Source organism: Sesamum indicum, linkage group LG6 (assembly GCF_026168435.1).
Source record: "Sesamum indicum cultivar Baizhima isolate 11 linkage group LG6, ASM2616843v1, whole genome shotgun sequence".
NCBI classification, from domain to species: Eukaryota; Viridiplantae; Streptophyta; class Magnoliopsida; order Lamiales; family Pedaliaceae; genus Sesamum; species Sesamum indicum.
The window spans coordinates 26,165,066-26,185,631 of record NC_142662.1 but is presented as its reverse complement, the minus strand read 5'-3'; the positions used below and the strand labels follow the sequence as shown (position 1 = coordinate 26,185,631).

The window sequence follows — 20,566 nt, the reverse complement described above, 5'->3', positions numbered from 1 at the left end:
TAAACAGAACACAACCTTTGACCAAACAAGTCAATTTTTGAGATACATTTTCTCAAATAATGAAATGAATTTATTCTATGTGTCAACAAATATTTTATAAAAAACAAAACACATTTAAGTGAAAAATATTTTATATTTTATTTTTATGATTTACTGTATCATTCAATATATTCAAATTGAAAAGTGGAATCCCTAAACTTGGATCATACAGATGTTCACCCAAAATGGGGTTGCCATTGCCTGTCTGACTCAATGGTGTCAATCTTCTAGAACGCACGAGTAAAACAATTACGACACGAGAATCCCAAGGACAACATCGTCATTTTCCACTCACCCAAACATAATTACATTTACGGACCCCATAAACAAATATAAAAGATTAGTACGAATACTAATACTAAGTAGTATTTCGGCAAGCCAAAAAGGAAAAGATTACGGGGAGAGAGAGAGAGAGAGAAATTTGTCATTTTCTTTGATTTTCAATTATAACTGAGACGACGCCAGTTCCTCAATGACTCATGCAGACTCAGCAAATCACAGCCCAGCATATACATACATACATACAGAATATATACGCACAAACAACAACAACAACAACAGCGAAGAGAATTTATTTCTTTCCCAGAGAGAGAGAGAGAGACAAAGTGGAAGATCTGAAAAGCCAATGGGGTGAGTAAAAAAAAAAAAAAAAGGAGAAAAAACTAAAAGGAAAGCAGCCATAGAGTCCTTTCTATTTTATCACTGCTTTCAAGAAAACTTCTGCATCAATTTTTCCGTTACCTTTTTTTCTTTCTCAGTAAGTGGTTTTTCCTCTTTTCCATGTATTCTTGGTGTACAATTCAGTTGAATTCTAGTTTATGTATGTTCGAATGTATTTATCGTGCAGATATACAGTATGACTGGGTGGTTGACTTGTTTCTTGAACTTTTTTTTCTCAAGAAAATACTCTTGATGATCATGGTTTGTTTTGATGATCTGAGTTTCAGTTTTTTCTTTGATGGAAATCGGATCTTGGTTTTATGGGGTTATGGGTTATAATCTTGTTTTTTCTTGAATTCTCGGTTGTTGGGTTGGTGGCGCTGTAGTTGATTGAAAAACTTGCTGAAAGTCCTGTTTCTTTTCTAGGCTGTATGAATCTTTTGTTCATTTTTATGAGAAAAAACTTTATTGTTGTTGCTAATTTTGTTGTTGTCGTCGTCTAATTTATGTTTGATTCTTGCCAGGTAATTTTTTCTGATGAATTGTTCTCTTGAGGCGGCCACCTTTTTTTGATGAATTATTTGAGACTTGAATTTCTTTAAGGTATTCATATGCTCTGGGCGTGATCTTAAGCTATGTGTTTCCTTGACTATTTTCTTTCCATACAGTAATCATAAATTCTTGGAACTTATTTCTTGATTCTTTTGTACTCTTGGCTTAGGTGCAGAGACTGAGAGATCCTGAACTCAATTCTGTTTATTAATATTGAATTGAGTGCTCTGTCGTTTTTGTGGGGTTGGACTGATTACCCCTGTTATACTTTCTTTTGCTGCTGCCATCAAGTGATCAGCATCACATAAAAAGAGATGGCAAAATTGTCGCATATGGATTCTAGACGAATGTACTCCTGGTGGTGGGATAGCCATATAAGTCCCAAGAACTCAAAATGGCTCCAAGAAAATCTCACAGGTATAGGAGCTTCTGGTTTGACTGAAAATGTGTATCACAGAAAGGAGCACATACGTGTCACATTTCTTTCAATTGTATGTGAGGTGAAATCTGGGGAAGACTGTGCTGCTGTTCATTTTTGTGCTTGTATATATCAAAGGCTTGTGATGAGTTTGGATTAAATGCTTACTATCATCAGAACTTTAATGGGCTGGAAAAAATTGTTTATTCTCTTTCCCATTTTGTGAGCCAATTGCCTTTTCATATGAATTTGTTTCATTTGCCTGTAGAACACTGTTTTTCTTGGTGGCCTTTAAACTTACCCGACCTTCATTCGGGCAGTCATATTTTTCCTATATCAGTCTTCAGTTGATTTAGAGAAGATGCATATTAAATGCCAATGTTTTCGGTCATACAGAGTGTGGATTTTCATGTACATGCTAAGATGTGTCTATGCGAAGTAAAAGGTTGTATTGGTTTCAAGTCATCAGCAGAAAGTTGGAAAATCATGGCAATAAAATTGGTTTCACTTCTATATGTAACTTGTACATCAAATGGAATTAACACGACACATGTGTTCATACTGAAATATTCTTTTGTGTTCTTGTAGATATGGATGTCAAAGTTAAATCAATGATAAAGCTCATTGAGGAAGATGCGGATTCCTTTGCCAGGAGGGCAGAGATGTATTACAAGAAACGACCAGAGCTTATGAAATTGGTTGAGGAGTTTTATAGAGCATATCGTGCGTTGGCAGAAAGATATGACCATGCAACCGGTGTGATTCGTCATGCCCACCGTACTATGACAGAAGCTTTTCCAAATCAAGTCCCATTGATGTTTGGTGATGATTCGCCAGCAAGTAATATTTCCGGGACTGATCCGAGAACTCCTGAGATGCCAATACCGGTATGTGTATAATGTGAAAAATGATGACATAGGAAGTGTTTCTCTAGGTCTTCTTTTGTCTAATCTCGTGCTGTCAAACAGATTGGAGAATTCACGGATGATTCCGATTCTGTTGCTAGAAGAAAGGTCTTGAAACAGTTCAATGATTCGTCTGGGCCAGTTGAGCGTGTGAGAAGGGGTCTTAACTTTGATGAGGCTGAGGAGAAAGAACAAAGCACTCATAGCAATGAGAATAACCATGTCAAGGATCAAAAATTGTCAAAATCTGACCAGGAAGGTGATTCCAAGGAGATTCTACGGTTGAAAGAGGCCCTTGCGAAACTGGAAACTGAGAAAGAAGCTGGCCTTGTTCAGTACCAACAAAGTTTGGATAAACTGTCCCAGCTTGAGACTGAGATCTCTAAGACCAGGGAGGATTTCAGAGTGCTAAGTGATCAGGCAAATAAAGCTGAAAATGAAGTTGTTGCCCTGAAGGAAATGCTGACCAGATTAGAAGCTGAAAAGGAGTCTAAGCTTCAAGACTTCCAACAATGTGTTGACAGGATATCTAATCTGCAGGCTGTAATATCTACTGCTCAGGAGGATGCCAAGAAACTTAATGAAAGAGCCACTACTGCTGAAACTGAAGCGCAATCCTTAAAATCTGAACTTGATAAGCTGGCTGTTGAAAAGGATGCAGCTCTCGATCAGTACATGCAATCGCTGGAGATCATATCAAAGTTGGAGAACAAATTACAACTTACTGAAGAAGATGCCAAAGGGTTCAAAGAGAGAGCTGAAAAAGCAGAGGGTGAAGTTGAAATTCTGAGACAAACCATTTCCAAATTGACTGAGGAAAAGGAGGCTGCAGCTCTGCAATACCAGCAATGCCTGGAGAGGATTTCGAGTCTAGAGCACGAGCTCACATGTGCCCATGAGGAGGCCAAGCGCCTCAATGTAGAGATAGATAATGGAGTATTCAAGTTAAAAGATGCTGAAGAACAATGTCTCCTCTTAGAAAGATCAAACCAGTCTCTGCACTCTGAGTTGGAATCCTTGATGTTGAAGATGGGGACTCAAACTCAAGAGCTTACTGAGAAGCAGAAGGAACTAGGAAGATTGTGGGCTTGCATACAAGAAGAACGATTGCGCTTTGTGGAGGCTGAGACTGCTTTTCAGACTTTGCAGCATTTGCATGCCCAGACTCAGGAAGAGCTGCGGGCTATGGCTTCTGAGCTGCAGAGCAGGGTGCAACTCTTGAAGGTTGCAGAGACCCAAAATCAGAGTTTGCAAGATGAAGTTCTGAAGGTAAAGCAGGAGAACAAGCACCTTGACGAGCTCAATGCATCTTCTGCTTTGTCAATAAAGGATATGCAAAGTGAGATATCTACCTTGATGGAATCTAAAGGGAAACTTAAGGAGGAAGTTGAGCTTCGACTCGACCAAAGAAACGCGCTACAGCAAGAAATATATTGCCTAAAAGAGGAGCTAAATGATCTGAACAAGAAGCACCTTTCCATTTTGGACCAGGTGCATGTAGTAGGCTTGAATCCAGAATCCTTGGGATCATCAGTGAAGGAATTGCAGGACGAGAATTCCAGCCTGAAAGAAATTTGCCACAGGGAAACTAGTGAGAAAGCAGCTCTCCTGGAGAAGCTGGAAATTCTGGAGCAGCTACTTGAGAAAAATTCCCTTTTGGAGACCTCCCTAGCTGATTTAAATGCTGAACTAGAAGCTGTTAGAGGGAAAATAGAAGCACTGGAACGAACATGCCAATCTCTTTTGCAAGAGAAATCCACTCTTTCTGAGGAGAAAGCCATTCTCATGACACAACTAGAGGATACAAACAAGAACCTGGAAAAACTCTCAGAGAAGAATAGAGTTCTAGAAAATTCACTTTCTGACGCACATAATCAACTTGAAGCTTTAATGGCTAAATCAAAAATCTTAGATGATTCATGCCAGTTGCTTGTAAATGAGAAGGCTGGTCTGAAAAGTGAAAACGATGGTTTAACTTCTCAGCTTGAGAAGACACAGATAATGCTGGAAGACCTTGAGAGACTTTATGGAGAACTTGAAGGAAGATGCATAGGTCTGGAGAAAGAGAATGAATCAAGTCTTCTCAAAGTTGAAGAGCTGCAGAGGTCTTTGAATGTGGAGAGGCAAGAACATGCAAGCTATGTTCAGATGAATGAAACTCGGTTTAGTGGTGCTGAAACTGAGATGCGCCTTCTGCAAGCAGAAAACGAACAGAGAAAGATAGAACTTGATCAAATGCTGGATAATGCCATAGACAACGAAATTAATATAACTGTCTTACGCATTACAGCTCAAGAGATGAAAGAAAATAATTGCTCCTTGCTTATAAAGAATCAGAAGCTCTTAGAGGAATCCAGTTTGTCTGAAAAGAAGATCTCGCAATTAAGGCAAAACATTTTTGACCAACAAGACGAAATCAAATCTTTGTCAGATCAATCTAGAAGTCTGAGGGCTGGGACTTACCAGTTATTGAAGGTTCTTGACATTGTTCAGGAAGGTGAATGTGAGGATAAATCTGAACAAGACCAGGTTAATATCAATCAGCTGTTATGTAAACTTCAGAGTATGAAGAAATCCCTTTCCGAAGCTGAGGAAGAAAATCTGGAGTGGACTGTTGAACTATCGGTTCTTCTAACATGGATTAGACAACTTAAACTAGATTCACAAAATCTCGAGCTGGAAAGAAGCAAAATAGAGCATGAGTTCAAGGTCAAGACTCAGCAGGTCACGGTGTTGCAGAACGAGGCCCTTACACTTCTGGAGATGAATGAAGAATTAAGGTCAAAATTGATGGAGGGAGAGTGCAATATGGAGGCACTGACGAATCAGATTGAGGATTTGAATAGGAAGCTAATGGATATGCAAGGTACTTGTCAGGTCTTGCAAAGAGAGAAATCAGAAATTTCCCAGGAGAAAAGATCTTTAATGGATAATATCCTACACCTGGAGGGAAAGAATGATTTCCTAGAAGAGGAAAATTCTGCTTTGTGTGGTGAGGTGTTAGCCCTGGAGACCCTCTCATTAATTTTCAGAAGCTTTGCTGATGAGAAGTGCATGGCATTAAGAGAACTTGGGGATGATCGAGATAAACTTCATGATATAAATGCTACTCTTATGGGAAAGCTAAGCTTGACAGAAGGGAGGTTGGAAGAATCAAAAACTGAAAATCTTCACCTCGAGGAGAGGCTACAGAAGACACAGGATGAGTTGAAGGTTGTTGCAACAGCCAAAGATCAGTTGAGTGTTGAAATTGAAAATGGAAAGAAGTTGTTGCATAAGATGGCACTACAACTTCAGGAAGCAGAAGAGAAGATAAGTCTAGTAGAAATTGAGAAATTAGAATTAAATAGAAGTGTGGAAAATGTGAACATGGAATACAATGAGGTCAAGATGGCTCGAGACCAACAAGAGAATCAGATTCTTAAACTGTCCGTAGAGAACGACCATTTAAGCAGGGAGAATTATTGCTTGCGTGAAGCAAGTCAGAAACTGGAAGTTGAGCTGCACGAATTGCAAAGTGAGCATAATAATAGTAAAATCCAAGAAGAAAATTTGCATATTGAGCTGCAAAAGAAATTAGGTGAAATTAATGAGTTGGAGACTCGGGCTGCATCAGTTTTTGGTCAATTACAGTGTTCCTTGGTCAGTCAGCTTCTTTATGAGCAGAAGTTTCATGAGCTCCATGAGGCATGCCTTGGCTATGTAGATCAAAATGAAGATCTCAAAACTCAACTGGCTGCATTTGGTCCTGAGATTGCATCATTGAAGGAATGTATATCATCCCTGGAGAACCACACCGATATACATATCAAATTCCAAAATCCTGAAAACGAGCAATTGCAGGTATTTTTTATCACTACAAATATATGGCAACTGCATGATTTGACTTTTTGAGTTAACCCTACCAATCTTGATAATGCTTTTCAATGCAACCAAATCTCTGTATTAAGTGTTGTAGTCCATTGATCTTGTCGCAGAGGACATCCATATTTACCAAATGCTAGCATGTGTTGTGTTGATAAAACCTGGTTAACTTTGAATTATGCATGATGGAGATGGACATGACACACTTCAATTTTTTGGATGATATTACCAATGTCAAGATTACTCAATTTTTAAATCATTTTCTGATTGTATTTATATATATGCAGTAAAAACTTTTAAAGAACTTAATTCATGAACTTCGAGAAAAGTTTTACATTTTGTTTGGTTCATTCAAAATTTTCAAACCTAAAATAGTTGCTATCATAGTTCATATATCTACGGATTCAGAGAGTGTTTTTCTCCAAAAACCTATTTGTTAATATTAAAATCATCACCGACGAACCAATTTGAACTACTAAAGAAGAGATTTCTACTAAAAAAGTCATTCATTAAATTTCTTACTCTAAGCAGTCAAGTATAGTTTAGAAGAATTAACTGTTGGGTATTTTGGAGTGAAAAGTTAATGGAATGGGTTTTTGGAATTTTGTAATATGTTGATGAATTCTTTGGATATATAAATTTAGTTTTAAGAAATAATTTGAATTACCAGTTTCTATGGGTGCAAACTTTATACCACTTGTTACGATGAGACTTCCTCTTTACATGTAATAAAAGGTTTGAAGAAGTACTGACCCTTCTTGATTTCATGATTATAAAGGCATTTCTCGTGACAAGAGTTGAACATGACTATCTCTTTTGAATTGCAGTGCAATATAGCTTACAAAACACCATCTTTATTTTCCTTTCTTGGCATAATTTCTAGACTCCAACATCAACTTGTTTTTAGCCTGTGTCTTTTCTTTGTCTTGAGCAAGTTCTTTGCCTGGTACTGGCTTTGGATTTAGTGCAGTTACATTCACTACTACTGAGTGGGAGCTTTGCGTCTTTTGTTATGCTTTCTTGCTTTTGACAGCTATTTATTTAACTTAAAGAATGTATGAATATTACACTAGGGTAGGATGGAGTTCCTGCCTGTCCTTTTAGGAGTGACTATACCCCGACATGGATGTTCCTGAGAACAATGACGGCACCAATGACTAAACATGATTTGAGATTAATCTACTGTAAAGCTTCACAAGTGATTTTTGATCGTGGTCAGGGGATTTCATTTTTCAGATATTGGACTGGTAGTAAGAAAAGTAGGGTTGAAGTGTTTTTTTTCCCGTCTAATTCCTAGCTGAGGAGAATGTCTGTTGGGCTTACGTTGCAACAATGTTTTGTGTCAAATCAACTGCATCATCCACAAGTACTGGTTCGAATTAGGTCTATTTTATTAAACTATATGTTTGTTTGTAGGATGCTCAAGTTACAAATGATGATAAGAAAGCCTTGATGCCAAGCACATTCTCCGACTTGCGTGATCTGCGGATTAGGCTTCAAGCAATTGTAAAGGCAGCAGTCGAGATAAAAGAGGTAATGGTTCAAGAAAACAATGATCTTCGTTCCAAGCTGGATGCTTCAGTGAGGCAACTTGAGTTGCTACAATCTGAGAGTGGGCGATATAGGAGAAATATGAGCTCTACATCTGAAATCACTGTGGCAGATAATGTACTACTGACAAAAGATATTGTGCTCGATCAGGTATCAGATGGTCCATCTCAACGTTACAACAAGAGAGAACCTGCTGATATGGATAACCAAATTGTTGAGTTATGGGAAACTGCTGATCCAGATGGCACGGTTGGTCTTACCATAGGCAAGTCGAAGAAAACCGTCTCTCCATCCTCCATTGGCAATTCTGATTTCGATCATGTTAAGTCGATGAAAAAACAGAAAGGTGTTCCAACCTCAGACTCCCTGATTGAGAAGGAGTTGAGCATCGACAAGTTGGAGATCTCTAAAAGATCAACAGATTCCCTCCAAGAAGGGAACAAGAGGAAGCTCTTGGAAAGGCTTGACTCGGATGTTCAGAAGTTGGCAAATCTTCAAATTACAGTTCAAGACTTGAAGAGAAAACTTGAGGTTACTGAGCAGGGCAAACGGGGCAAAGCTGTTATAGAATGTGAGGCATTGAAGGGACAGCTTGGAGAAGCTGATATGGCCATCATGAAGTTGTTTGATATCAGTGGCAGATTGATGAAAAACATCGACAACAGGTCTTTCTCGGACTCAAAATCCTCACTCGACTTAGAAGATGAAGGAAACTCCAGGAGGAGGAAAGTCTCTGAGCAAGCACGAAGAATGTCTGAAAAAATCGGAAGGTTGCAGCTGGAGATACAGAAATTACAGTTTCTCCTGCTGAAACTCGACGGTGAATTGGAAGGAAAAGCTAAAATGTCGGAGTCGAAAAGAAGAGTTCTTCTGAGGGACTATCTCTACGGGGCAGGGAGAACAGGCCAGAGGCGTAAAAAGGGACATTTTTGCGCATGTGTCCAGCCTTCAACTGTTGAAGATTGAAGTGTTACGGCAATTTGTATTTCAAGAGAAAACCTTTGTTTAATCTAGTAGCTTCTCTTTTCTTTGCTATGAATGTTTCTTATGTAGTTAGTTTGTGTCTATATCTACAGCTCCCTCTTTATTGAGCACTTGTACATTTGGTCTGGATAGCTGTACTATATTTTTAGAAGTTGTTTTGCCTATATATTATGCATGCATTGGCCTGAAAAGAAGCACTGGCTCTGTCCCATGACTCTGCAGGTATTTGGACATGAATTTTTCAACCTGCGAAATTTCGGCTATGTTTGGATCTTGGATGTTAGATTAAACAAGATGATTTCTTCTCAAGGCATTGTTCTTTGTTTCCTGCCATAAAAATTGTCTCTAGGCAGCAAACAAATGCGTAAATCTCAGCATACATCACAGAATATATTGTTGAATCCTTCTACCAGAGCTATTTTTCGACCCCAGAACCCATTTTCCTTTACAAAAACCAAGCAAGACATTTCAGAAATCGGTCGAGGACTTGATCTACATTATGCTATTTCAGTTAATCAAGTGAAGTATTTGGTACCACTCCCAAAAATATAATTACACTGCCTTACGTACAACTTTGCTTAATTCTATGTTTGCATTTTGATAATGTACATAAATACTACTCAGATTCATACGATCCGAAAAGAGTATTTGTAACTTTCAAATTAAGACATAATGTTTTTGTAATCACTAACAATAATAAGAGAAAACGGTGCAATTAACCCTTTTGGATATACAGTATTTATATACACTATAATCAGGTTTCACGATTCTAAAACTAAAGGAAATAAAATCAACTCAATTACCTTACAACAAAAATAAAATAACTCGAGATTCTACAGACACCCCATAATTAAAACCACTGTATCACACAGATCCTCATAATCCCATCCCAACAAAGAAACTTACTTGAATTTGACAGATGATAACACACAATCCATTAAGATTATTACATTTCTCTTTGGTGTGTAAAAACAATTCAACCACACTCCTTTCCCTATAAAAGGACCAGAATGCTGAACTCCTCACCATATATAACTCAGAACAATCTGCAGCAAATTCTTGTGCAACAATGGCTAAAGTTCAGATCTTCTTCATGTTGACCATTGCAGCACTTTTGTCAGGTTTGTCTCAAAACTTTCTCATGATAACTCTTTTGATGTCGAAATTCTTGCAATAAAGATTCGTTTTCGGACATGCAGTGGGAACGTTAGCTGATAAGTTTGGTAGGAAAGAATGCTATGAGATACATCCAGAAATCCTGTGTGAAAATGGGGACACTTCCAAATGTTCGGATTTCTGCAAGAAAAAGTTTGGGCCTTCCACGACTGTGCAATGTATTGAAAATGTAGGCTTTCAGGGTCCTTTCTGCGTTTGCAATGCCTGCTGACGGCCGCCTGCTGTGTAGCTGAAGAGCACAGCACAGCTGCTTTAGCCTCCCTTCTTATGATGTACTCTGTATCTTGATCTTCAAGCAATGCATCATGTTCTTGAAGATCTCCGTGTTCGGTTTTGTTTTTAAATTTTAGAATTTTCAAGTGACTTCCGGCTTTGCGTGAGAAATAAAAATCATGTTTCGATTAGTATGTTCTGCCATATATTTTTTAATCCCAAAACATGTGATAGAATCAAAATGTATTTAGATTAGGACGTTCTCTGATAATCTTTGTGGAACGAAAACATGTAATATTTTGTATTGAGAAACATGATAGAATGATGTTTTGAATTTATGGCCAATTCTTGGACCAAAAACCGAACCAAATATGATCTTACAATTTAAAATCGTATAAACATAAATTACAACTAATTTTAATGAGATTTGACATAATTATGAATATTCCTAATTGTTTGAAAATTTATAAATATCTTTCTCAAATAAAAAATAATTATGCAGCCTTAGACTGTGTGATAAATATTACTATTTCACCCTTCCTAACTATTTTTTAAAAAATAAAAAACAAATTGAAAAATATAAAAGAACTGAGGGTGGATAAAATAAATAATTAAAGGGAATAATAGTCCATTAAACTATTTTAAAAAAATCTAAAAATATTCATAAGATTACAATTCATAATCCAAAAAGATATTTTAGTAAATTCACCATAAAAAATAAATGAAAAATTAACCGAGGCTAACAAAATGAGCTCATTAATAGACCGATATCAAAATTGGGGAGTATTTTGTAATTTTTTAAATAATAAAAATATATTTATAAAGAAGGTAGTTGTAATTTATCCATAATATAAAATAAAAAATGAATAAGATTTTCGGACACGGTAAAAGCATGCACCCGGCAGAAAAATCCATTAAACTCTGTTCGCCAACCATGAAAACCAAACGCCTTGAAGATTCAAGAAAGGGTTCTTCAGAATTAAAAGTTCTAGTACCTAGTAGACTAACTGGCAAGATTGCCGATCTGTTTTCATTTTGTAATGAACTAATGATCTATAGAGAAGAAACCCAAACATGGATGAGACTTCTCTGAATGAGATATAGCATCATCATGTTCTGGAAATGCTTACCCTTACCCTTTTCAGACGCTCATACATGGTTTAAAGTATTGTTCGAGGTCAACTACCTAATAGAGTCTAAACAATGACAGTTGACACAAAGAGAGTGTAGAATGAGCAACCTAAATTTAATTATCATGTCCCATATAAGAAAAATAGTCGATTCATATGCGAAGGCAGAAATGGATCATGTACATACAGACATTTCTTTTCTGCCCAACAAATGCTTAGCCAAGTTGTCCCTAATATTTCTGCCTGCTGGATCAACTTGCTTACAGATCTGTCCTTTATAGTCTGAATCATGATAACTAGACAAGGCAACGTCTGGATGCAAGCTGTCTCCACAGTCGATGATGATGTTATGAAGTAAACAACAGACCAAGATAATACTAGGTAGTTTCCGTTTATCAGGTCTCCACATGACCTTGTTGAGGATTCTCCAACCCCCTTTCAGTTGTGAAAATGCCTTAACAGAAGCAGATCTTGCCGTTTCAAGAATTGAATTGAACTCAGACATGGAAACTGAGAGTTCTTCACCTTCAAATGGCGTTATAAGCCACGGAAGAAGAGGGTAACTTGGACCACCAACTATATATTCTCTAGTCTCCTCACCATCAGACAACATCGTCACATTTCCATTCAAGCGTCCACCACTTTCACAAAGTTTGTAAAATCCAGAAAACTTCAATAGTCTGGAAATAGGCATACCCCCAGGCCACCCCGTCACAATGTCTAGAAATCGCATCTCAAAGTCGACAACTCCCTGCACAAACATACTGTAATTGTTCTCTTGGTCGCACCAATCATCTGAGGTTTGAACGGCTGGAAGGGTCATAACTATGTGGGTAGCATCTATTGCTCCACAACAATTAGGCAATCCAGAAGATGCTTCAAAACCAGATTTGATTCGCTCCATTTGACTGGAGTTGGGCCACTTGAGATGGTGCCTTGCACGTTCTTCCATTGCTTCGATAAATCTCCAAGTAACCTGGGAAACTGTTGACTGGCCTACTCCAAAGGAAGCTCCAACTGAAACTTGGGATTCACCAGAAGCCAATCTTCTTAAAGCAATAGCAACTTGCTTCTCAACGCTCAGGAGCCTTCCCTCAATGTTGATGAGTCCTGAAGGAGGTCTGGAGATAAGATCTTCTCTTACAAGTGAACAGATGTACTCGAAAGTCCTCTTAGAAACCCGAAAGAAATGCTTAAAGCATTCCTCCTCATCATTGGGAACATTTGAAACTGCAAGACAATCTAATGCAAGTTAACGAAAAACCCAATGCTGGGTAATCTTAGTTCAGAAATCAATAACATGCAATCATAAGACGAAATAAGGCTGAACAGTAAACTATCATCCACTAGTTCCACCAACATTCTCAGGATCAACCTCAACAATATTGTCAACTTTAGAGCTTAGTTCTGAAACGTCCAGTGTTTACCACATTATCAAAGTCAACACTAAACCCAGAAAAGAAAGCATAGCAGGTCCTGTTCCAACATTTTTTTATCACTAATTCTTCAGAGCATCACAATAAAACAAAAAGAAAAGATAAAGTGTTGCACAATTTTCTTATAATCGTGTCTAATTCACACACCAAATAGAACAAAAAAGAAAAATCAAGCACCCGGCAGAAAGCCCAATAACCTGTGCTTGCCAATCATGAAAGGGAAACTGTAATCTTCATGATTCAAGAAAGGGGTTCTTAAGAATTACAAATACCAGTACCCATTAGGACCAACTTGCATTAATACAGTTAAATTTGCATTGAATAATGCTAATTATACAGAGAAGTGAAGAAAGAGAAAACACCCAAAAATGCAACTTTAAGATCCAAGAAAGGGTTTCACTACCAGTCCTGAAGCTTACTCCACCATTACAGCTAAAATTAAGAGAGAGGATAAACTGACAGAAGAAGAACCTGGGTCAGGAGTGTTCTTCTTCCAGAATACATCCCACCATTCAGAATCAACAGCTCTATTATCAACTGGAACTGTCTTAGCATTCTTGTTCTTGTTCTTCTTCTTCTTCTTGCCTTTCTGAAATTTCTTCGCGTCTTTCTTGATTTTGCTGGGTTTCTTGGGAGGAGCCATACAGCAACCAGTTGTTCCCTTGAGGGCGGAGTGGAGAAATTTCACCTCAATTTGGTTGTCTGGTTACTTTTCCAAATGGGCAACAGATCATTTTCTCCATTCAAGTTCATGAAATGTAAATAAATGTAATTATGATGAACTTAAGTAAAATCGTGTTGAGTCCAAGGAGATTATTGTGTGGTGTTATGTATTGAAATTGTGTTGCCGTTTCTTAGGTCTCGCAATCCATATATTGCTCTTAATTTTAATTTATTTTTTTAGAATTAAAAACAAAAACAAGAATCAACACCATAGACTCGTTAGAAAGAAGACTTAAAGTCAATTTTCGTCTCTTAATTATAGGCTATTTTCGTTTTAGTCCCGTAAGTTTTTAAGGTTTTACTTTGGTCCCGTAAAATTGAAAATTTTCAATTTCAGTCCAAATTTGGTCGGAAAAATGCGTAGGTCGCCGGAAATGCATGTGACTTTTTAAATTGAGAGCTCGATCGTGATTGGCTGGAAAAGTTGATATAACGCATACATGGCGCCCAAATGAAAATATAAAATGGATTTATTTTTGTCAAATTTCCATTTTAAAATACAAGTTTTAACTGCAATATCTAAACTGAAAATGGGATTCCATCAATGAGATTAAGTGAATATAAATTACTTCATAAATTATATGTTGGCCAAAAAATCTGAAAAATTCATCATATAATTAAAATTATCAAACTAATTCTTAAGATGATAAAAACTAGAAAAACAAATATAAGAAACTAATAAATATTATTTTACTTGAAATTTATATTTAATTCATCCAAACTGTTTATTTGAATGTATCTTTGATATATTATTAGGATGCATAATTATGTATTCCATAACAAATGTATTGATAATTTCAAGTAGATTGTAATAGTCACCGACCACTAAAATTATTATTTAATAAATTATAATTATTAAACGACTAACTCATAAAAAATTTAAGTTGTTAGAAAGAAAAATTACACGTAAATTTTTTCTTTTATAAATAGGTGACACTAATATTTAAATTCAAAACTTCTTATTTCGCATGACTTTGATACTTTGTCGAACAATCATCTCATCTAAAAATTTCAAGACATTATAAGACAGAAGAATCATTTAATGTTAATATCTTGACAATTTGTTATTCATCATGATTACATTCCGATTATAATTTCGAACATAAAAAATTGATAATTAGGTACGAGAGAGAGGCATTTCCCGAATCATAATTTGAGAAGTACTAGACGATGGAGGCACGGAGCAATCCATTTTCTTTTCTTAAAACGAGCTAACATACATGTATTTGACACATACAGCGCGTATGTTACTGCGTTATTTAAGGAGGGGAAAAAATTGCCTTCGCCTTTTTAACCTCTCACGCCCATCTGATTCCACTCTAAGATATATGTAGCTAGCATACATACATCAACTTCAACAACCATGTGTGCTACAACTTATATATATATATATAGTACCCTAATAACAAAAGCTAGCTAGTTCCATGTAGTACGTAGGTCAGACATTGTTGCTATACTTTTCTGATACATCGGACGTCGTTTTCGTGTTGCAACTATGAAGCATGTAATTGCAGGCTCCCACAGCCTCTCCCACTGTCAAGAATATCCATTCTTGTCCTATCGTCTCCAGGAATTTCGACTTGTTCAGCTTCTTCATCACCTCACCCCCTGGATTCGCCAGGGCTAGCTGCAATCGTACCAGACACAAAAAATATTTCCAACTTATTAATTACTACAACTTTGTACTTGCCATGGCTAGACTATTTTGATCATGATCAACTGCACGAAAAATATACAAATTACGTACCTTGAGCCCTCTTCGATCGATGATCTTCTTAACCTCGTCCAGCATGCTGATCCCACTTGTATCGATGTTTCCGACAGCTGACAAAAATACAAATTCAATGCATATGAGAAGTGGGATTATTTAAACAAATGTTTAAGCTCTTTAAAACATCTTTTAGATTATGAACTGTAAAATTGTTATTACAAAAGTACTGCTCACCTGTCAAGTCAAGTATAACATACTGTAATGCGACCATTTCTCCTGTCGATTTAAGTTTGTCTTCCTCATCGTCAATCCATCTTGAGATCCTGAAAACAAGAGGAACTAATTTTATGCAAGAACATAATATTTATTTCCTCGGATTTGTGATTATTAACAAAAATAGGTTTGGTCGGGTTAAGGGTGGATGTTGTATGATTGATTACCTTTCTCTCAAATAGTTGGTGTTAGCAAAGTAAATGGGAGCATCGATTTCAAGAATGAGAATCCCTGGAACATTATGTGCGTTTTGGTACTGATCAACACTTCTGTAAACTTTAGAATCAGGAAGGTTACCAAGAACCAATGTTCTTGGCCTTGCAACAAACAAAAGTACCCTCAAAACAGACAGCCCTATCTGCATACACATCATCATCATCAATTAGTCATAGTACTGTAGGAGAATCTATATAGTGACGTATGTGTGTGTGTGTATACTTACTGCCATGACTAGGCCAATTTCGATGTTGGCAAAGACCACGCCAATATAGGCACTCATGCAGACGAGGAAGTCGAACTTGTCGACGTGCCAGAGATGGATGGCAGCCCCGTAGTCTATGATGCCGAGCATGGCTGCAATTATGATAGCAGATAGAACAACGAGCGGTGTGTAGTGGAACAAAGGTGTTAGAAACAACAACGTTATCATCACCGAGAGTGCCATCACTATGTTTGAAACTGCGGTTTTGCATCCTGCATTGAAGTTCACAGCCGACCGAGAAAACGGGCCTGCAGGTTCAAATTCATTGTACAACGTTAGCAGCTTCGGCCCAGCGTATCTGCTATTTTTACGAGTGAGAAGGCCCATTACCTGTGGTTAGGTAACAAGAAGTGCAAGAACCGACAATGTTCATCATTCCGAAAGCGATCATTTCTTTGTTCCCATCAATGTGGTAATTCTTGAACATTGCAAAGCTTCTACCCACTGCTATTCCTTCCTGCATGTCACCATACATAATTATTTCAAAATCAAGCAAAATCATACTACATACATGTCTTTAATCAGACATATATATATATATATATATATTTTAATATAGATCGCACGTAAAAATATTTAACTCAGCACAACGTAGATGTGACACAATTCATCCTCTTTTGACACCGGCGTATTAATTCAAATAAGAAAAAGAACAAATATGATGCGATAATCCTGAATTTCGCAAAAATTTGTAACTTTATTTTTCTTTTTGAAACCTTTAAGAAAAGTGATTTCAAAATCAATCTCGTCTATATTGCTCCAAATAGTTAAGTTGCTATCTTGGTGCATTAATAAAGGTTTGGTCGATTGGATGTTGGAGGGGACCATTTTAGGACAACATCAAGAAAATCAAGACGTCAGGGGTGGTCCAGATGCAAAATTATTTTCTAGTATTTGTTTAACTTGATTGGAAATAAAATCCAAAGCACATGGAAAATATATATAAACACATATAGTTGAGTTGAATAAAATAATATTCAAACGTAATTTGAAATATTATATCGATCATCATATTAAACAATCAGATCATATGTAGTAATAATAATAATAATAGAAAAAAAATACTTACAGCGAGAGAAATAACGCCCGTGACAATGCCAGTTTTGATAGCGGTGGGAAGGTAGGTTGAATCGAAGTTGAGATCCATAATGGATGGTGGATTTATCCCTTTCTTCAAATGTCCTATCTGCAAAAAGTTTGTGCATCATTAAACTATTACAACAACAACCAACATTGTCTAACCATGTCCTCGGACACTCCCAAATTCAACAACATTTCTTTCCCTCTTGGTTTTTTGAGCTTTCATCATGTGAATTTCACAAACAACTGCTACTGCTACTACTACATATAATATTAATAATAATCACTTGGTGCTTACAATGTGGACACAACACAAGAACAATAAATTATAGTAACGATATGCATAATTGTTTGATTAGCGCAATAATCCGATTGATTTTTCATCTACCTTCAATTATCACTCACTTGAGGATAATCGAAGCCAGCTACATATTGTCGGAGAATAATTTCATATAATATTTGTTAATTATATATTATACGTACGATCCTTTCATTAATGCTAACATGCATACATACACGCACTAAAATTGTATAAAACAAATAATTTTTTTGGAATGTAATTAATTTTTCTGACATCCCTAAATTATTACCTTAACTATCTAAGCCTATTACTAAATTGATTGAAGCTGGAAATAACCTTAATTATTGTTCCATAGAATTAAAGAACAGGCAAGAAGTTATAATTGACAAAGACTAGAAAACAAGAGTGAGGGGCTCACCACTTGGACCCCATGTTTCTCAGCATGGGTGAGGTACACCAGAATACTTCCCAATATCACAGATGTCAATGGAGCCATAGCTGATATCCAGAACAGTCTAGGTTTTTTTTTGCTCTGTACATCAACATTTATTATCAAAGTAAATCAATATTCAGACAACGATTATTCAAATCAACAGACTCAATTGATTGCGAGACTTTTTTCTAATTAATTACCACTTGGGGTCGAGTAAATTACTTTTAAAAAGTGCAAGTAATTTTATGGAATTATGACATGCTTTATTATTATTAGGTTTCTTGCAAGAAAAAAGGTGGTCTGAAATGACACACTAGCTAGCTGCACGTATATATGATTTCTTAATAATGCAAAAAAGGGAGTAATAAAAGCCAATCTTGATATCTTTTTCTTCCAATGTAAAAAGCCCACCACTTGTGAAATTAGTACTTGATTAACTTTAGGAATTGGGGTTTGTTGGGTCTGAAATGTGTTAATTAAAGTACTTTTAAGGAAGGTGGTTACGAAATTGTTGGTCGACATATCGACCCTTTTAGGTGCCGATGGATTTCTTAGAAAGAAATCATTTGACTTTTGTTGGTCTGTTAATATTGTTTATGTCTTAATTAACTAATAATCAAGTGAATAATTTGATTTTTTTTTAACAAGAAATGTAAATTAATAAACGAAAATTAACTTACGAAGTATCTCGAGCTGAGGAGGTAGAAAAGGAAAACGCATCCCAACAGAGCACTTTCCCATCTCCACTGCGAGTATTAATAAAAAAAAGTCAAAATCAGATAACAATAATTTAATTGCGAATTCTTGAATTAACACGCGATAATTATATATATATAGATATATATATATATATATAAAACATCATTCGAATATTTGATAATAAAGAGAAATGATAAATTGATGGGATTGAAGCAGAAAAAGGTAAGGTGGGGCTTCCAATTTAGATAAAATATTTTGGACCACATTTTGATGTAAGAGATAGGAGGCCTCAACGCTTTCGATTTGTCATACTTTGCTAATCATCTTCGTGGGGTTACTACTGTGACATTGGTCGGAAAGTAGAGATAAGGAAAGACGTTCTTGTTGATTTCACTGTAAATATTATTACACTTGGTTGTGTAATAAATGTAATTACCTTATGAGTTTGCGAGAAAATAGAGCGCATGACCGAGACAACGTCGGTGGCATGCGTAAAATGTTCGAGCCCTAGTATGCCTTTCAGCTGTTGGAGACACACAACCGTCGCTGCTCCTCCCATGAACCCTACGATGGTTGCATGCGACAGAAAATCCACAATAAACCCTAACCTGCAGTAACAATTTGTATTACTGAATACGTATGCTCCTATACAATAATAGTGTGTAATATTAGTGGATTTTAACGTGGTATGTCACAAATTAACCTGAAAATGCCCAAGGCAGCTTCGAACAGCCCGGTAAAGAAAGTTGCCGTGAAAGCAAGATGAAGATAGAGTTTCGGGTTCTCTTGAGCATTCACCACATTCCCCAACATGGAAGCCATTAGCAAAGATCCAACCGCCACCGTCCCCACTGCCAAATCTCTTGAACTCCCCATTACAGCATAAACCAACGCCGGGACAAAGCTCGAGTCTAAGCACCACGTGCAACAACGTTAATTTAACTGTTAGAGACCAGAATCAATTAATATTTAAATATTTAATGAAAATAACTAATTTCGTACTACTTACAAAGGCCAAGAATTGGCGGCAGGTTCGCAAGCTTAGCGTAGCTGATCCCCTGCGGAATGGCGAGGCTGGCTATGGTGATCCCGGCAATGAGATCAGCTCTGAAGAACTGCAGAGTGTAACGGGGGCCCCACTCGAGGATCGGAAAGACGTACTGCAACCCCAGGATGAACCTCCTCCTCGGCGGCTGGTTCTTGAACTGCCGGAGGGGGTCGTCGGGGAAGAATGTCTCCTTCAGCGTGTTCTTAAGCGACTTCACGAAGGGCTGCGGCGGCGGGACCGCCACGCGGTGCCTTCCGGTGGCGTCCAAGTTGTAACTCTCGGCCGAGGGATTCATATCGTCGGCGTTGCCCATTTTAGTCCACGTAATAATGTTACAAGAGACCGACGATTTTTTACTTTGTGACGAGATGATTATGATTTATGTGGTTATTTAGGGATTAGAGATGGTAAGAATTTAAGTGCGTAGTGAAGTGAGGGTGGTGTGGGAGTACAACGTAGGGGAATTTATAGAGGTGCGAGTGTACAAATTTTAGTGCGCTGTGGGGTCAACACACGCACATTCACGCACTAAATTTTTTAGTAAAATTTATCCAAAAACTACTTACAAATTCTAACTTTAAATTGAGTTTAAATTCATCAGAATTAATTATATAATAAGTTGAATATATTTATGTTATGACTGGTCTATAGTTTAAGATAAATAATCAATCACATGACGAGTATATTATTATACTTGCTTTGTTCACTATAAGAAAATAATTTGATAGCAACCAAAAAGAGTTAATGTCGAGGTAATTAGCAAGTAAAATTTTCTTTATTAATTTAACATTATTTAATACAAGAATTTACTTGCTAATATTTAACAACAAAAATTTCATTAGCAACGAACTATTTACAATACATATTAAATAGTGTAAATTAGTAATAA

General features: G+C 36.8%; 3 protein-coding genes and 1 long non-coding RNA gene across 5 annotated transcripts; 2 read left to right on the top strand and 2 right to left on the bottom strand.

Moving 5' to 3' along the window:
- Positions 1–452: 452 nt before the first annotated feature.
- Positions 453–9,167, top strand: NET1D (kinase interacting (KIP1-like) family protein). The gene is made up of 6 exons (XM_011081592.3): positions 453–796; positions 1,224–1,302; positions 1,421–1,668; positions 2,258–2,556; positions 2,638–6,417; positions 7,855–9,167. Exons 3-6 carry the CDS (start codon positions 1,566–1,568, stop codon positions 8,953–8,955), a joined length of 5,283 nt encoding a protein of 1,760 aa, XP_011079894.2. The 5' UTR covers positions 453–796; positions 1,224–1,302; positions 1,421–1,565; the 3' UTR covers positions 8,956–9,167.
- Positions 9,168–9,869: 702 nt separating this feature from the next.
- On the top strand, positions 9,870–10,633 carry LOC105163299 (uncharacterized). The gene is made up of 2 exons (XR_847910.3): positions 9,870–10,094; positions 10,173–10,633. It is a non-coding gene; the product is annotated as an uncharacterized LOC105163299 (long non-coding RNA).
- A 961-nt stretch (positions 10,634–11,594) lies between these two features.
- Positions 11,595–13,775, bottom strand: LOC105163300 (nuclease). 2 transcript variants are annotated; one of them, XM_011081594.3, is made up of 2 exons: positions 13,400–13,775; positions 11,595–12,734 (listed from the first exon to the last, which is right to left on the bottom strand). In XM_011081594.3, the coding sequence occupies exons 1-2, from the start codon at positions 13,569–13,571 to the stop codon at positions 11,668–11,670; spliced, it is 1,239 nt and encodes a 412-aa protein (XP_011079896.1). In that variant the 5' UTR covers positions 13,572–13,775; the 3' UTR covers positions 11,595–11,667. The 2 variants fall into 2 exon arrangements, with proteins under 2 accessions (XP_011079896.1, XP_011079898.1); XM_011081596.3 differs by having other exon boundaries at positions 11,595–12,722; positions 13,400–13,774.
- Positions 13,776–14,822: 1,047 nt separating this feature from the next.
- Positions 14,823–20,117, bottom strand: LOC105163301 (sulfate transporter 3.1). The gene is made up of 12 exons (XM_011081597.3): positions 19,639–20,117; positions 19,333–19,540; positions 19,066–19,237; positions 18,611–18,676; positions 17,916–18,029; positions 17,186–17,302; positions 16,447–16,573; positions 16,078–16,364; positions 15,803–15,993; positions 15,597–15,685; positions 15,399–15,475; positions 14,823–15,278 (listed from the first exon to the last, which is right to left on the bottom strand). Exons 1-12 carry the CDS (start codon positions 19,988–19,990, stop codon positions 15,090–15,092), a joined length of 1,989 nt encoding a protein of 662 aa, XP_011079899.2. The 5' UTR covers positions 19,991–20,117; the 3' UTR covers positions 14,823–15,089.
- Between the last annotated feature and the right edge of the window lie 449 nt (positions 20,118–20,566).

Bases quoted from the DNA above. Each gene is read 5' to 3' on its own strand.
- LOC105163300 (XM_011081594.3), bottom strand. From the start codon at position 13,571: ATGGCTCCTCCCAAGAAACCCAGCAAAATCAAGAAAGACGCGAAGAAA. The intron at 12,735-13,399 runs GTTCTTCTTCTG...AACTTGCATTAG, and splicing joins GAAGAACACTCCTGACCCAG to ATTGTCTTGCAGTTTCAAAT.
- LOC105163301 (XM_011081597.3), bottom strand. From the start codon at position 19,990: ATGGGCAACGCCGACGATATGAATCCCTCGGCCGAGAGTTACAACTTG. The intron at 19,238-19,332 runs GTTAATTTGTGA...TTGTTACTGCAG, and splicing joins GCTGCCTTGGGCATTTTCAG to GTTAGGGTTTATTGTGGATT. The intron at 15,994-16,077 runs GTAAGTATACAC...ATGTGTATGCAG, and splicing joins AAATTGGCCTAGTCATGGCA to ATAGGGCTGTCTGTTTTGAG.
- NET1D (XM_011081592.3), top strand. From the start codon at position 1,566: ATGGCAAAATTGTCGCATATGGATTCTAGACGAATGTACTCCTGGTGG. The intron at 1,669-2,257 runs GTATAGGAGCTT...GTGTTCTTGTAG, and splicing joins GCTCCAAGAAAATCTCACAG to ATATGGATGTCAAAGTTAAA. The intron at 6,418-7,854 runs GTATTTTTTATC...GTTTGTTTGTAG, and splicing joins CTGAAAACGAGCAATTGCAG to GATGCTCAAGTTACAAATGA.